We start from the raw sequence: 18,512 nt of genomic DNA on the forward strand, positions 1-18,512 counted from the left end.
GGCAACGAAAGTACTAGTAATAGAGGTACTCATAGAAGACATGCTTGATATCATAACTAAGTCCGTAGAGATAGTAGACGGGAAAACTAAACAGTTTGGACATACCAAGCTTTATTAATTAAGATTAAGTGGAATTCACAGCGAGGACCAGATTATACTTGGTAACGCAAGGTTGAATTCTGAAGGAAAAACCCCCCACCTTTCTCTCGAAGGGAGATAGAGGGCGTGCAAAATTTCTAGGACGAAATTTCTTAACGGGGGGAGAATGTAACGATTCCGACGAAACCAGGTATACCCTAACCGGTAGACGTTAGTTACGTTATACGTAATGTCGGGTACATGAGTTACCATGGTAATTATACGAGAATACATGGTTCATTGTATTGATTGTACGTGAATATATAATTCACCGTATTGAATATGCGATCAAACGATCGATAGTTATTGAAACCCGAATGAATCGAGGGTTCAATTATAGACGAGATATATGATATTTAGTGATGTTACGAAGTATTAAAGCTTCGGGATAAGTGGATTAAAGCACAGAAAAAGGATTTCGATTTAATAGTACGTCGGTACGTTAAACGAAACCTTTAATACCAAACCGAGCAAGAGACGATCGATCAAGCCGAAAAAGATGCGTAATAACTAATAATATGACGTTTTAAGTTAATGAAAGTCATGGTTTAAGTTTTTGAAGTTTTTAAATCGGTTTTATATAAATTTCATTTTTAAGCCGAAAAACGATCGTTTTAGCCTCATTTTAAGCCGAATTAAACGTTTAACCGAAAAACGAACTGAACCAGATTATCCAAAACATTATCCAGATTACGTAAATCCAAATGAGTGGCCAATAATGAATATGTGGGTCCCACTCCACCCTTTATGACTTCCGATCGGCCCCCTTGGCCTTCATTTTCTTTTTTTTTTCTTTTTTCAATCAACAATCCACAAGCTTCATCAATTCCTCTCAATTTCATGAACTAAAAACCAAGATTTGGAGCAAGAAAAACAAGGTAATGATCGAATTATATACGTTTCCATCTTCGTTTCTTGAGTTTGTTTGCAAGAAAATGAGGTTTCAAAGATGAAAACCGATTCTTGCATGATCAAGTGATGTATACGGGTTATACAAGGGATCTTGGTCCAAGAAAGGAGTTAAACGAACCGAAAACGAATTTTTACGGTTAAATCTTTGTTTTAGTATCATAACCGTAACCATGAAAGAAATGGCTTGATCGTGAGTGTAACTTGCTTGGTACTGTGGTATGTTGTTTGTAGGCTCTGTATTTAGTGGTAGATAAGGCGGAAAGATGAGTTTGTAGCTTGTAGTGGCGGAAAACGAAAGGTATATTCGGTTATGTTCGGTTTTGGGAAATTTGGACAGATTGTTGATGCTTTAGAGTTAGGTCATGAAATTTTACAGAGGTGTTAAACACATGAAAATATGAGTTCTGTGAATATTTGGTAATATTTGGATAAAGGATGAATATTTGGTGAATTTAATGCTCGGTTTTGGCCAAAAATGGTGAAAAATAGTTAAATATTATGAAAAATTCTGGAAAATTTCAGATAAGCTTTTTATATCATGTATAAGTCACACACAAAATTTGAGGTCAGTTGGAGAAGTCTAAGTAGGCTTTTCGGTTAAACGAGTTCTAGGGCTTTCTAGCTCGGTTTTAGTGAAAATGGCTTGTAAAATGGGATTCTGGTTCTGGAAAAATTACATGGGACTATGGAGATGGCAGGGGTCATCCAGGAAAAATTTGGGATTTTTTCTAAGGTTGTTTGGTATTTATGACATATTTAGTGTTTAAATGGTGTTTAAAAATAGGTAAATAAATTTTAAAGATAGAAATTAATTCTGGAAATATTTTTATAAATTTCCCCACTGTCAAAAAGTGAATTGTGCAAAATTTCAAGATCCGAGATTAAATGGATAATTATTTGTGCAAAAACAAACTTTTAAAGCTTAAAACGAGTAAACCGGTGAAGTTCGCTTAAGCTAGCTGACTGGTGTATAAAAACCCTATAAATGGACTATTTTCATATAAATGAGTTAAACAAGTAAAAATGAATCATCCGAAAATAATTCGGATGATTTGAGTAATTTTAACCTATTTTAACAGTTTCCGGTACGCCAAAGACGGAAACGGGTCCCGCGGCCAATCGGGACGTCTAAACCGAGCTATAATTTCACATCTTTAATTAAATTATCAGTCAACGACTATTTTCGGGTCGTGTGTGACCAAACTCATTTTTGAAACATAAAAACGGATAACCGTGCTAGGCACGCAAAACGAGAAAAACAACTAATATTAGTTGTGACCATGGAACTCTAAACGACATCACAATCTGAGTCCGGAAAGTTGTTTCTGGGTTAACCTTGCCCCCAGAACGGGTACAGTGCTGGGTTAACAGTGTTCCCTGATGTACCGGTTAACTTAGTTAAAGTTATATTAATAATAAGTGTATAATAACGATCGTAGGGATAATATTACAGATTGGACGTGTTAACTGATAATGATTGTTGTTACCTGCTTGCATGTGCTAAGGTGAGTTTCACGAGATCCTTTTTACTGAACTGTTTTAAATATTTTCCCGGGGCGGAAAGCATGTTTCTATCAAAATATTTAACTACATACTGAACGCATGGATTTGCGTGGATTTTACTGAACGCATGGATTTGCGTGGATTTATATATATTGTTTATTGTACGGGAATCGTACGGAAATGTACTAAGATGGTAATTGTCTGAGTTTTTAACATTGTAAGGTCCCACAACAGTGTTCTGGGTTAACAGTGTCCCCAGATGTCATTGGAAGTGTTCTGGGTTAACAGTGTCCCCAGAGGTTATTGGAAGTGTTCTGGTTTAACAGTGTCCCCAGAGGTTATTGGATGTCTTTCTGGGTTAACAGTGTCCCCAGAGGTTATTAGATGTGTTTCTGGGTTAACGTTGCCCCCAGAATGAGTACAGTACTGGGTTAACAGTGTCCCCAGATAATATTATATTATGATATGCATTTATCAAGGTTTACTCAAATTGTGAAACTCACCAACTATTCGTAGTTGACCCGTTTTCTCACATGCTTTTCAGGTACAACTAAGATAAGGTGATTGCTTACGTGCTAAGTGCTTGATGTGTGTAAGATTTGCGTGCGGGATGTTAGGATACATTATAACAAATAGAGTTATGTATCGTATGGTATGATGTGTGTATCACCTAGACGGTAATGAAATACGAGATAATGTAATTTTGAAGTATATTAATGCATTCAGTTTTCTTTATAAACAATGTGGTTGATATCAGAGGTGTCTGTCGCATCCCGTTTACGTTTCCGCTGCGGTTGCAGGGTGTTACAGTAACCAGATCTCAGATCGATCTTCGAGTAGTAACTCGATCCTTGAAGTTGGTCAAACAGATCATCAATTCGGGGTAAGGGATAACGGTTCTTGACCGTCACCTTGTTCAGTTCTCTGTAGTCGATGCACTTGCGGAAAGTCCCGTCCTTCTTTTGGACAAATAAGACAGGGGCTCCCCATGGTGATGAGCTAGGTCGGATAAAACCTTTATCCAACAAATCTTGCAATTGAGTGGACAACTCCTGAAGCTCCGCCGGTGCAAGCCGATACGGGGCTCGTGCTATGGGTGCTGCACCGGGGGTCAATTCGATTTGGAATTCGACTTGTCGAATAGGAGGGAGTCCAGGCAAATCCTCCGGGAAGACTTCCGGAAAATCTCGCACAATCGGTATATCTTCGATTCGCTTCTCCTCCGCGGGTTTCTCGACAATATGCGCTAAAATTGCCGGATGACCCTTTCTTAGATACTTCTGCGCCTTCATAAGGGTGATGACGCTGGTGGTCATGTTGCGCTTCTCGCCCTGGACCGAAATGTTCTCGCCGGAAGGGGTAGTGATGTGGACTATCTTGTCGTGACATATAATCTCCGCTCGGTTCTCAAATAACCAGTCCATGCCGACAACGACATCGAAACTATCAAGCGTAAAAGGTATAAGGTCGATATCAAAAATATAACCTGACAGTTTCAACTTACATCCCGCAAGTACATGAGTTATTTCTATAGACTTTCCGTCAGCTAATTCAACAGGAAACTTAGCATCTAACGGGGTTGGAGTTAAGTCTAAGAGTTTACTAAAGGCTTTCGATACAAAACTCCAATAAGCTCCAGTGTCAAACAAAATAGAAGCAAAACAGTCGTTCACAGGAAACTTACCAATCACCACATACGGATCGTTGCGGGCTTGACCCGACCCGATGACGAAAGCTCTTCCTTTACCATTACTTCCGCCACCGCTGCTGCCTCCATTGTTCTCGTTCTGTTTTAGTTTGGGACAATCCTTCCTGAAATGACCCTCTTGACCACACTCGAAACACCCCTTAGTCGTCATAGGTGGTTTAGGAGCACCCTTTGCCGCTAGGTATCCCCTACATTCCTTGGCCTGATGACCCATTTTTCCGCATCTCATACACTTGACGCGATCACACGGGCCAGCATGGTGATAGTTGCACCTGTTGCATTTCGGGTGTTTCCCAGCATAGCTGCTCGAACCCTGCCCGCTACCGTTGTTGTTATTGTTGTGACCCTGATTATTGAAGCTCCGAGTGAGTTCGGGCTTATGGTAGTGTTGTTGCTGTGGGGGGTTTGAGGATGAGGACCTGGCGTTGTCGAACTTTCTCTTTCCATTACTCGGGTTTTCACGGGCATTAGTGGTTGAACCTCTAGGTGGTAACGCACCTTGGGTCACTGCTTGATCCGTCAGTTTGTGAGCTAACCGGATCGCTTGTTGAATCGTAGCCGGTCTGGAAGACGTCACCATGCCCTGAATTTGCAGTGCTAACCCATCAATATACATCTCGATCCTCTTACTCGGCGGGTCTACCATCCGTGAATACATCACAGCTAACTCGTGAGAACGGGTGGTGTAGGCTTCAATTTCGGAACCCACCATCTTCAACGACCAAAACTCGGATTCCAACTTTGCAATATCCTTTCTAGGACAATACTCTTCCCACATCATATTCTTGAACTCCTCCCAGTTCATAGCGTTCGCCAATTCTAATCCAAGAATTTGCACATTTGAGTTCCACCAAGTAAGAGCAGAATCTTCCAGTGTTCCAGCAGCAAATTTGACCCTACTGGCAGGTGGACAATTACACATATCAAACGCTGATTCGGCCTTCTCAGCCCAACGCAGGAAACCTATAGCTCCCTCCGTGCCCTTAAACGAATTGGGCTTGCAATCCAGGTAGTTCTTGAAAGTACACGTTCCAGTCAGACCTCCAACTTGATTATGAACATGTGCGGCTAGAGCGGCCGGCGCGTGGTCGTTCAGCAGAGTTTGGAGTTCTGCTGCAGTCAAGTTGATATTACCACGACCGTGTCCAACGTTTCTCCCAGCTATTTCCTAGAATCACAGCATAAAATGTTAAACATGAATTTTTCGGTTTCATATGCAACACGTCATACATGTAATAAAAAGATAGGTACGAAAGAAATAATAAAAAACAAACATCACATCACAATCGTATAACAATCCAAATAATAATTCATGATTAAAACCATTGTATTAGCTACAAAGTATTTAAAACCAATCCTTAAAATCATAGAAAATAATAGTTTGGATGGAGACAACCCCTCCATCTAGGTGTTATCATCCTTAGATGTCATCGTCTGAGGACACCTCTGAGTGTGCCTCTGGCTCAGCCGGTTCTTCCTCCGGTTCCTCTTCGGGTTCCTCCTCGGGGTCTTCCTCGGGATCCTCCTCAGGCTCCTCTTCGGGATCTTCCTCGGGTTCCTCCTCAGGCTCCTCTTCGGGATCTTCCTCAGGCTCTGCCTCAGGTTCCGCTGCGTTCTGAGCAATTTGCATTTGTAAGACATCGCAACGCTCTAAAGCTATCTCGGTTCGGGTCCTTGCCACCTGGAGTTGCTCTTGCAAGTCTAACATCTCGTCTTGCATTTTTCTCATAATCTTCATCTGTTGATCGCTAGCATCTTGCATTTCCTTCATAGCCGCTGTCAGGTGGTAAATTTCCTCCTTAGTTTCGGTTCCATCTCTTAACAGTCCGGAAACGTTCGCTCTCGTCGAGCGCATAAAAGCCACGTCACGCTCTAAGCAAGAGACAACAGCTGCGATAACACGCTCTACAGGTTCGGTTATGGGTGGTAGGGTGTTGGGGTAAGCAGGACGACTCGGGTGAGGTAGTGGGGGAACTTGTTCGCGATAGACCATACGCCTGATCATATTCGGGTACCAATCCCAGCTAACTTCGTCTTCGTACATGCCTCCGGATAAGCGATACCTCTTCGGTGCAGGGGCTTCTAGCTCCGGGACTACTCGGGGTGGCGAGGAGGTAGGTAACTACGGTTCCTTCCCATGAGCATGAGTCATCTGATCGGATGATGATGATGATGGTAGCGTCGACATCCCTATAGGTAAGTCGTGTATGCGCGCGTATGAGTGAATGAGGTAAAGAGATAAGATAACGAGAGACTAAGCAATATATATATGCAGTGCGTATAATTATAACTAATGGGTCGTTGCGGTTATAGTCTAGTATGCATGCAGTTTCTAGTTCGCTATAACCAATGGCTTTGATACCAATCTGTCACACCCTCAAAATCCACTAACGGAGTTTTACCGTCAGAGGGTGTGAACTAACAGGATCAGAATCATTAGTTACAATCAAACCATAAATAAAGTTTTCAAAACATGAAAACATTTAAGTGTAAATAAGTGGGAAGCGTAAAACCATAAGCCAAACGTTGCGTCACGCAGGACGACTTAAAACCCAATAACAATAGTTTAAAACAAGTTTGCATAAACAGTAACGTTCAAATTAATGCATGATCCTATACCGCGCGCCCGCCTCGGCTACCTGAGAATAACATACTAAAAGTGTCAACACGAGGTTGGTGAGTTCACAAGTTTATATAAAATAAAGCGTTTAGCGTTTTGCGTTACCAGATAGTGTTAAATCAATTATATATCTATAGGTAGCTAGCCTATAAAGCAAGTATTACTAAGTGTTCGACACCGAAGCTGACTGTTTATCATGTGCCTTGCCACCAGGTCTATCCCGACCATGGTTATGTGTTTAGCCAAGATTACACCCACTCGACCTCCAGTCGAGCTTAGCGTTGGGTGGGGTTTGTCAAACCCAGTAGTACTACTCAACAATGACTCGCTATTTTCCAATACTAAACGGTTCGATGTGTGAAGGACTTCAATTATTTCGTTTGCCACTTAGCCTTTACAAGTGATATATAATTTCATAACAAAATCTAAAAGCGTTTCGGAGTATGTTATATCTCCCAAGTGAAAAGCGTTTAAAAAGTTTAAAAGGGGAAAGTGAAACTCACTGTTTGCGAAGAATTCCAAAAACAAGTCACCCAAGTGATGCGCGTCACAGAAAAACTCTCGCTAGCGTTCTAAAACAAAAAGGAGATTTTCTAAGTGTCGGAACTATTATCGAGTCTCTAGACTCGGCACATAATACCTATGCACAAGATACGTTTCGTGTTTCGTTTGTAAATCGTGTGTGTCTCAACAAGCACGTTAGTGATATGTTACGTGTGTGAACAACTATTTACGTGTCAAGTGTTAATGGTGTACATTACTAGCAATTATTCCCCGCAGGGGCAATTTGGTCAAAACATAACAATTATCTAGCAATTAGCACGTTTCATGTATTTTCACAAAGTTTAGCAGCTAGTTTCATCAAGAGAGAATTCTACTTGAAATATTATTCTATCCAACAGATCATAGCATCTCAATTAATTTACCAAAAATCGTCACAAAAGAATACGTGAGTTAGGTTTCCAGAACATATTTTATTGTATTTTTATTCTACATAGTTTACTCATAATGATCAAAACATTACAACAAACTCACAGCAGTCAAATTCATGCGCAACAGAATGTTATTTATTATCCCCGTTAAATGAAAAATCCAATTAATGCAAGACCAATTGGGTTAGGTTCTTAACTCAACAAGTTAACTTCCAGAAGTGGAACCAACCCATTTGGTCTTGTAGTTCGTGAGAAATGCTAATTACAAAATAACTTAACAGCAGGTCTCACAACTCAGATTTGCACTTCAGTTTTGTAAAATCATAAAGATTAACTTTTACTCGTCCAAAAATTACAAACTTAGACTTTATTGAAACTAGACTCATTATTGTACCCTGTAGTGTTAACAACCTCAGCCAATTTCCACATTAACAATTAGTTACAGTTGTCTAAACATAACTTACAATCTGTCCAGTAGCAGTTTTGACCTTTAATCATATTTAAATCGTTTGAGTAACCAAAACACCTCCAAATTAGGCGTGGTTGGACTTTCTGAAAACTAGACTCAGAATAATATCATTTAGACTCATAATTAGCTCAGTTTGCTTATTAATTCAACAAGTTATATGTCGTTCAAGTTTAACAATCACTGCTGTCAAAACTCAGCAAGCACAAACAATCGTCTAACATGCATCCTAAGCATACGACATATCTCAAAACATGTAACGAGCATAATTAATCACAAAAATCAGTAGTAACCCTCTAGGGTTTACAAACCATCAATGATTCAATAATCTTTCACCGTTCAAAATCACATATGATCATCAATATCAATAACTAACACATAATCAATCATCATCTAATCAAAATTACACATGCAAACACTAAATACATGATTTACAAAGTTAGGGTTTCATTTTTATACCTTAAAAACGCAGAAACAACCAAGGGAAACGTGAGAGATGCTTAGAAACGAGTGTAGGATGCTCCGATTATGAAGAACAAGATCAAAACAAGGTGATATGTGTGTGTGTGTGGGCTGCCGATCGCAAGGGAGAAGGGGGGGCTGCCGTCGGGTAGAGAGAGAGAGGGAAGAGAGTTAGGGTTTAATATTATTATTAATAATAACATGTTACACATAGGTCCCTCAACTCTTTAGTATTACTTTTATAGCTTAAATTAACTCGTTTGCATCTTGAGTTAGCGTTTTTATACCATGTTATCACATAACACATAAGTCTAACACATAATTATCACATAATTATTGTTTTGATGTTTTTCGTTTAATCACCAATGGTTTGCGTCAACTCGTTTGGGTTTCGGTGCAATCCCGAAAGACTACACATGTAGTGATTGTCAAGCGTCATTTAAAACCTTAGTTTAAATGTAATGAGATGTGCATTATAGATCCAGTGATCTTAAGTTTGAATTGACGGAGTTTGAGTTACCGGAGTTAACCTGAAATTGACGAGTGTCACAGAGAATTTGCCTAAATCTGGTGTTAATGATGATGTGTTAAAATCACTAGTGGATGCTTATGGAAGTGGGGAGAAAGAGGACGAAGAGAAGGAGAGAGATGATGGAGGATATGATGCTGATTTATCTAAGGAGGTAGTTCAATATTTTGATGTGCATGAAAATGATATAGTGGTGGAGGAAGATGAGGTTGAGAAGGAAGTTGAAAGTATTGTAGTAGAGATTGAAAAAATATTGATAATATGATGAGTGAGCCTGTAATTACTGAGGTTGTGATGAATAAGGCTCACACTGATGTAATTATTGATGATGCCAGTGGAACTGAAGTGGTTGTGATCTCAGGAGAAATGTTAGTTATGTCTGATAAAACAATAGAATTGACAGATGATGATGATGATGTGACCTCAAAACTTAAGGAGGTAGATAATGAGCTGAATGAATTAATTGATGAAATTGATAAATTTCCCAATGAACCAACTATGGTAAGGGAAATAGGTCCATCAAAACCTTTGATTGTGGATGAGGAGAAAAGGAGATTTGAGGGTAAAGTAGTTGCTGAGAATGAAGGGTAAACCATTGGAACCCAAAAAGATTATATCAAGTGATAAGTATTAATGGTTGATGAATCTGCTAAAAGGGCTCGATGAATCTACCGAAAGGGTTGTGAAGAGACATGAAGAAATAGTGGGTGAATGGATACAAAAGGAGATTATTTAAAGGTTCCTATATGACAAGGAACTTGAAGATCAGAGGATATTATTGGAGGAGATGGAGTTGAAGAAGACTTGGATGAAAGTAAAGGGGAGATAGAGCAGGAGGTGATTGAGGGGTTGCTGAAATTGCAACAGGTGGAGGAGATTGACAACTCGTTAGCTATTGTTATATACCAATTCCAGCAATCCCCCAAAACCCATAAAACAAAATCTAAATCACCTAAGCCTGAACAAGTCATTCCTACTGCCACTGCTGATAAGCCTAAAAAAGATGATGATGATAGGCAGTTGGTTACTGATGAATATGATGCAAAAACTGTGGCTCAGACATTACCTAAAGAATGGAATCGGGAGATACTTGATGATATTAAGGAAAATGAAGATAACCGGGATGCTGATTATTTGAACAAATATGCTAAGATATATGAGAGGAAAAGGAAGAGGAAAGGAGAAACCAAGATTCCTGAGGAATCTTTTCCTAAAAGAAGGAAAAGTCCAATTAATGTTGTACCTCTTCAAGTAGTCAAGCCAACTGACACTGAAAATGAGCCTATAGTGGATGAACCCAAAATTGATGCCACTCATTGATTTATCTGATATAGAAGATGAAGGGAATGATTCTCCACATGTCAATATGATTGATACTCACAGGGAGAACAATCAGGTCATGATAGTTGAAGCCAAAACGGATGACCCCAAGATAATTAGCCTTATGCATCATGGCTATAAATTTGAGACCCTGGCTGTGATTAGTGATGACGAATTGCAGGTATTACTTGATGAGGAAATGAAGGAATTGAGGAAGAAAAGGGAAAAGAAAAAAAGAGACACTCAAAGGTTCATGGCATATTTGAGACTTCATGGTTTCTCAGAAAAACAACTAAGTCACATGAAATTTGAGGAACTGGAGAGTGTCTGCAAGTCAACTAAAGAAAGCATAGAGAAATAGGAGTGGGCAATATTGAAAAAGAAAAGCAGCTGATCAACAAGATAAAACTGAAAAACTCTACAACAAATATGGTGGCAAATGCACGTTCTTGATTGATCATGGTGTTGTCATAGATGATGTGGAGAATATGAACAAGAAGAAGGTTGAAGAACAGTTCAATAAGATCTTATGAAAAATTTAGTCTGAAACAACCACTAGCAAAAAGAAACCAAAATTGATAACTTTGGCTGAAAAGGAAAAGAAAGATTGGGGAAAATGAAAAGTTAAAAATGTTGGAGAGATTGATGTCTGCTAGGGGAGAGGGGGAGATAATCAAAAACATGTGTAGAAATGAATAAATTATTATTTTATGTGTTTAAGAAGGCAAAATTCAATGAAGAAAAGGGAAAGTCAAAGTCCACTCAGACTCCTCCCCCAGGGATTGTCAAGGAAGAGACTGTTGAGGCAGTTGTGAAGAAAAATCTATTGCCCTGGGAAGATGAGAAAAAAATAAAACCTTAAAGGGTTTGATGATGAATATGAGCATGGCTGAAGGGGTGTTTGATGTAACACCACGTAAAATACCTTCGTAGGATTTAACCAAAAATGACTAACTTATAAGTCTAGTGACTTAAAATGTAAATTCTGAAGATTTTGACGCATGGCGATACGCGACGGGGTACTTAATTCACCCATCGCGTATAGCGATAGACTTGCACAAAGACCAAGAATTGGGCAGCGTAGCGATACGCTACGGTTTAACCGACAAGATCATCGTGTATCAAGATGACCACGTTAAGTAACCGCGTGCCCAACCCCATGTCAATACGTGGCACGATATGACAAGCCACGTGTCACCACATGAAAAGCCGGTGTAATATTGCAGCGCCACGATACGCGACGGGGTAAAGGAAAACCCTTCGCGTATTGCGAAGGGTTATGGATTTTGCCTATAAAAGTGGTGACGTGTATTGAGCCATTCTCATCCCATAACACCTCCACTTTCACACACTTAACATAGGAAAGCGTTCCCCATTGCTGTGACGAGCCGACAATCTGTTTTCTCGAAGTTTGTGCAAGATTTGAAGTTATAAATGAGTAGCAATCACATAAGCGTGTAGATCAAGATCCTACCGATAAGTCATAACCTTTTTCTTAGTGTTATCATTATGTGGGTTCGTACTAAGGTAGGAGTTACGCTTAAGTTATTTAAGTTATAGCTTAGACATCAATCTTGGTTATGGCCTTTAACCCTGAAAACATTTTATTAACATTCATAAAAAAGTTTTCTTAAACGTTACTTCTTGATGAAGAGTTGAGAAGAAATATATTTTGACGGGCATGTAGTAATTGTAAGGGGCATATCATTTGTAGTGAGTTTCTTGCCTAAGGAAAAGTAATTCGTACAAATCCCAATAAACCGAAAGACCCGTTTACTTACCTGGAGAAATTCACCAACGTTTTATAACCTATTAAGCCAAAGAATGCTATATCAAAACATAAAACAAAGTGTTTTCATTCACAAACAAAGAGATAAACGATTTCAAGGTTAAGCTTAACAATCATAGCTTAATCAAGAAACACGATTCAAATATATATACAAACCTATTTATGCATAGTTTAATAACATTCTCAACCAAGAAAGGTTTCAAACGCACCGACGGTACAAGTGAATACGTTAACCTTTACAATCAGTCAAAACATATTTATACTCGATAAGATGAACGGGTGTTTGTCCTAATGAGTCAGTCAACGTTTACATGAGATTAAGTAATCTCTAAAACGTTATAATACAAAGTAGAAAATAAAAGCAACTCAGACCGATTACACATGTGTCTAGATCCATACATAACTGTTCAGCCTAAACAATCAAAGGCTACGTGGCCGCGGGCTAAGAGTCACAACTAGTTCTTCATGATGGGCTGCGTGGCTTGGGGAACACTTTTGTGTGTGTAGGGTAGTGGTACAAATCCCAAGAATGAAATACTTCTTGCTGAGTGTATAGAAAACTATATTGGTATCGTAACTGTTGTTTAAATGTTTTCGGAGTCATACGTGTTCACCAGCACATAGCAGACGCATTTTTCCAACCCATTGCAGGTAATTAAGCATTAGTAGCAATAGCAAGGATTAGAGTCTTTTTGAACATAGAAGCGTGTTACAAGATGGCTTTGTGTTTATAAATTAAATCCTTGTAATATGACACACATATTTTGTAAAAGAATACTTGGGTATTTATTTCCCAAGTAAATTTTCATTGTAAATTAATATTATATTCAACCTCAAATTCTTCCGCTAAAATTAACCCATAAACTCTGATTTCTTGCTGAGTGTATAGAAAACTATATTGGTATCGTAACTGTTGTTTAAATGTTTTCGGAGTCATACGTGTTCACCAGCACATAGCAGACGCATTTTTCCAACCCATTGCAGGTAATTAAGCATTAGTAGTAATAGCAAGGATTAGAGTCTTTTTGAACATAGAAGCGTGTTACAAGATGGCTCTGTGTTTATAAATTAAACCCTTGTAATATGACACACATATTTTGTAAAAGAATACTTGGGTATTTATTTCCCAAGTAAATTTTCATTGTAAATTAATATTATATTCAACCTCAAATTCTTCCGCTAAAATTAACCCATAAACTCTGATATATTTACAAAACAGGTACCAACTTGTGATCACATTCCTAGGCCCTAAGTCCGGTTGTGACAGGTTGGTATCAGAGCCATCGGTTTCAGCGAATTAGGTATTAAACATTAGTACCTAGGATTTAGCCTTATTGTTATTTTTATTATTCTTATTATTATAGGGATAAGTTAGGATTGGTAAACTTCCTTTACCTGAATCTAAATAAGTGCATATGTCTTATATTAACTATCTTGGTCATAGACGCCGAGTAGCCATTCGAACTAAACCAACACTCATTTGCAAACCATCAGATATGGCGAGCAGTAATAGTTATTACACTAACTTTTTCAATCAAAATCAACCAATCAATCCGACACTACCATATGGGTGTCAACCCGTGTACCTTCGGGGAAGTCAGCAATGTCAAATCGAAATCTTTGACGATACTGCCGACAACATTCCCCAATATTATCCATCTGAAATTCCATCTTACCATCCTTCCGAGGAGTAAGAAGTCCAAAGTAAGATCAAGCGGGAAACAGATTCATACTCATCGAATTGGATGTAGTGTCACACTGACCAGAGCAGATGGCAATATAGATCGCCACTGCCGATCAATCAAGTTCCACAGACTACCGCAGGACCAAATCGGAAACCTAAGATTAGGGTTACCATGCCCTATGAAAAGATATCATTTCAAGCACCAATCTATAATCCCTATGAATCGGAAGAGGATCCCGAGGAAGAAGATGAGGAAAATGAAAATACTTATTTTCCTCCATACGTAGGATCGATACCTTCAATCTCCCAGCAAGCCAATGAAATCCGCGAGGAAGCAAACCTTATCGAGGAATTCTATACTACCAATGTTCCCGATGAGGAAATGCATGCATATTTTGCAAACCCATACCTCTATCCAAGGGAAAACTCGCATCTCTTCCCAGCTGCATCAGCACCAACGAGATATCCTAACCCGCCTAATTAGGTGAAGGACGAGTTGTGAAATGAGAAAGTGGATAAAAGAAAGTGGGAAAGAAGATAGTCAAGAAATGTGACAAGATGAAAAATCTTGTTAAGAAGTGGATTAGGGACTAAGAATAATATATTTGTAATAAATGTAATATAAGAAGTTGTGTCTTTTCTTCTAAAACCTTGTCTTATTCGTGTAACATCATATCTGAACAAGGAAAAGCTCAATGTAATCCGAAAGTCCAAGTAAACAGTAAAGAAAAGACCGTGGAGGAAAATATACAAGCGATGCCGAAAGATTATGTGCTTGGTATTCACGATTTAATAAAAGAGGCTGTACACCCACTCTATGAAATCTTGAAAAATGATCCTAGTAGAACATCTACTCACTCTAACAAAATAGCTTGTCGAAGTAAGAGCGAAGCTATAAACTCAAAGAAAGAAACCAAAAGAGAGTCAGAAAATAAAGAAAGTAATAAAATGAAATCGGAGGAAAAGAAGAAATAAGTAAGTGATCTAAGCTCAACAGCCAAATTACGAACTTCGTGAGAAAACTATGAAATTATAAATACATGCAGGTTGTGATTTCAAAGTATTCAAAGTGTATAATCCTAAGAAATTTCATGGATATAAGGGGGCGATTATTACCCTTCGTTAGTTGGAGGAGATGGAGTCTATCGTGTTGATAAGTAAGTGTATGGAAATGGAGAAAGTTCAATACACCTCCCAAATTTTCAAGGGGGAGGTGCTGGAATGGTGGAATACCCTTATTGGGGTCAAGGGTAGAGAGAATTTGTATAATTTGGAATGGGCAACGTTTAAAGAAATGATACTAAAGAAATTCTATCCAATCAAAGAAATCGATCAAATACAAACCAAGCTATGGAATCAAAAAGTTGTCGGAACGAATCTCAAGAAATATAGTACCAAATTTCTTGAATAACGTAGGATTGTCCCTCACTTGGTCACCCCCGAAATTAATACAGTGACACGATACATTTACGGACTACCAATCGAGATCCGTGATTAGGTACGTTCACATATGCCATCGACAACTGAATCGGCCATGGAGTTGGCTGGGTGTTTAATGGACAGGATGATCAGTAATAGGGATGAAAGAAGAAAGAGGATGGAAGGTCGAATGTTGGAGGAAAAGTTAAAGAAGTAGAAAAGAATAGGGAAGGAGCGTTTGTGTACAATCGTCTGATTTATGAAACATGTGGTAGAAGACACTTTGGGAGATGTCAACGACCCCTAAATACCATTGTATGTAATTTCTACAAGAAACTGGGTCATGTTGAAGCCGACTACAAGAGAAAGACAGTGGTATGTTTAGTATGGAATGTTCGAAGAAGAAGCCGACAACAGCAGCGGGTGATGCAAGTGGTAGGGTTCCAAGACCGATACCAAGAAAGGGACGTGATCACCGGTACGTTTCCTATTAATAATGTTTATGCTAGGGTTTTATTTGACTCAGTTGCAAACCAAAGTTTAATAGATTATAAATCATGTAGTCTATTAAATTAACCCTTAGTTAAACTAGATAAACATTATGAAGTCGAAACTGCTGATGGAAATGTATGTAGAATAACCGAAGCTTTAAATAGAGCTGCAATTTCTTTAGCCGATTACATCATACCTGTACAATTGTTACCTATGACATTAGCATGTTTTGATTTAGTTTTAGGAATGGATTGGTTATCATCTAATCTAGCCAGTATTCTATGTAATGATAAAGCCATTGACATCCGAACGTCTAATAACAAAATCATTCGAATAACCGGTGACAAAGAGGCAGGAAAGGTAGGAATAATTTCGAAGAAAAAAGAAAGTAGTTACTTAGGTAAGGGATACCTTGCATTCATGGCCTATGTAACCAAAGAACCTGAATCCAAGAGAATGGAAGAAGTGCCAATCGTATCTGAATTCCAAGATGTGTTTGCTGATGAGTTACCAGGAGCCCCAACAGATAGAGAAGTGGATTTTAGAATCGACCTTATATCCGGAACTTCACTGATATCTAAATCCCCCTATAAACTAGCACCCACTGAATTGAAAGAGTTGAAGAAACAGTTAGATGAACTTTTGGAGAAAGGATTCATACGACCGAGTTCGTAACCATGGGGAGCTCCACTTCTATGTGTTAAGAAGAGAGATGGATCAATCAGAATGTGTATAGCTTATCGTGAGCTAAATAAGGTTACAATCAAGAATAAGTATCCACTCCCAAGAATAAATGATCTGTTTGATCAGCTCCAAGGAGCAACTTGTTTTTCTAAAATTGATCTATGATCGGGTTACCATCAGTTGAATGTACAAGAAGATATCCCTAAAACGGCATTTAAAACCTGATACAGACATTATGAATTCACCGTTATGCCTTTTGGACTCACTAATGCTCCGACAGCTTTCATGGACATGATGAATCATATTTGTAAACCATATCTTGACAAGTTTGTTATTGTATTCATTGGTGATATTCTTGTTTACTCAAAATCCAAAGATGATCATCAAGTACATCTCAAAACCATACTTGAAACCCTAACAAACGAGAAGTTGTACGCCAAATTCTCTAAATGTGAATTTTGGTTATCCGAAGTTCAATTTCTTGGCCATATCATAAATGAAAAGGGTATTCAAATCGACCTAGCAAAGATATAAGCCATTACTAAATGGGAGAAACCCAAAACACCGACACAAGTTAGAAGTTTTTGAGGATTAGCTAGATATTACTGAAGATTCATTCAATATTTCTCTAGAAGAGCAATTCCCTTAACTTCACTCACTAGGAAATCAATTAAGTTTGAATGAGGATTAGCTAGATATTACAGAAACATTCGAAACACTTGAACAAAAGTTAACCAATGCACCTATCTTGGCCTTGCTAGAAGGATTTGATAACTTTATTGATGTGTTGTAAAACACACTTACTTTCCGTACCTTTTTATCATGTTCTAGATGCTTAATTATATAATAATTGATGATTTTAACTCATTTTAACATGATCTTAGAAAGCTTAATACTTGGTGTAGGTTATGAGTTGTACAAGAGAAAAAGTATGGGTTTTGGAAGAGAAAATGGGCCTTTTTGATCAATTTTGAAGACTAAAACTCAAGGCCCGACCCAAGCCCACAAGATCAAAGCCTTACATGATATTATATAAGATTATTAACAACAAAAAAAAACAAACCCTAACCATCTCTAAATCCCGGAATCAACACCCCCTTCACCAAGAAATTCGTTTTTTGCAATTGGCAGCAAGAGAGGAAGAGAAAAATAATTTTTGAAGCTTTGTGGTGGCTAGGAAAGGAAGTAGATCATCGAAGGAGACTTGGTACAGCAGCTACAGGTCATCAACATCAAGAAACTCAGCCATATCATTGAGTATTACATCCATAAACTTTGTGTTCTTGTTCAAGATTCATAACTAGTTGATTTGATCTCTTAACTTGGATTGTTTTGCAATTGAATTGAAGATTGACTTATGCTTGATTGATATTGATTCTTGAATGAGTTTAATTATGTTTATGTTGAGTTTTATGATGTTTACATTAAGTATATGCTGCTGTCCAAATAATATGTTAGGCTAAACTTGTTAGTTCTACCTAGGTTAGATGTTTATTGTTAGGTTTTAGTCAGTAATATGGATTGTTAATCATCATGGCTTGATTTGTTAATGAAAAGTTTGGTTTAACATTGAATTAGGTTGTGTTTAGTGGCTGTGATTTGTTAATTACACTCATATACCTCTTGCTTTGTTTGATTGAATTAGTTTTGATTGATTTTTGCTTGTTTGAACTCTTTACTTTGTGTTTAGAGATTGTTTGTGGGTGATCAACCGTAGGGTTTAAGTGGGTAAGTTAATTGATTATATTCATAGGGTGAACACCTTCTTAGAGACTGAGAGGTGATAGGAAGTAAGGTCGTCTCATAGAGCTTTTGCTTGTTAAGATTAAGATCGCGCGAGAGCCCTTTAAAATG

General features: G+C 38.3%; 1 protein-coding gene across 1 annotated transcript; it reads left to right on the forward strand.

The window, feature by feature from the left end:
- Nucleotides 1-16,187: 16,187 nt before the first annotated feature.
- Nucleotides 16,188-16,649, forward strand: LOC143578053 (uncharacterized). The gene has a single exon (XM_077061753.1). It carries the CDS (start codon nucleotides 16,188-16,190, stop codon nucleotides 16,647-16,649), a length of 462 nt encoding a protein of 153 aa, XP_076917868.1.
- Nucleotides 16,650-18,512: the final 1,863 nt, after the last annotated feature.

This window comes from Bidens hawaiensis, unplaced genomic scaffold, assembly GCF_021521415.1.
Source record: "Bidens hawaiensis isolate Kalapana, Puna unplaced genomic scaffold, B.hawaiensis_p1.1 tig00000142_1, whole genome shotgun sequence".
Taxonomy (NCBI): Eukaryota; Viridiplantae; Streptophyta; class Magnoliopsida; order Asterales; family Asteraceae; genus Bidens; species Bidens hawaiensis.

Excerpts from the sequence above, each read along its gene's own strand:
- LOC143578053 (XM_077061753.1), top strand. The coding sequence starts at position 16,188 with ATGACATTAGCATGTTTTGATTTAGTTTTAGGAATGGATTGGTTATCA.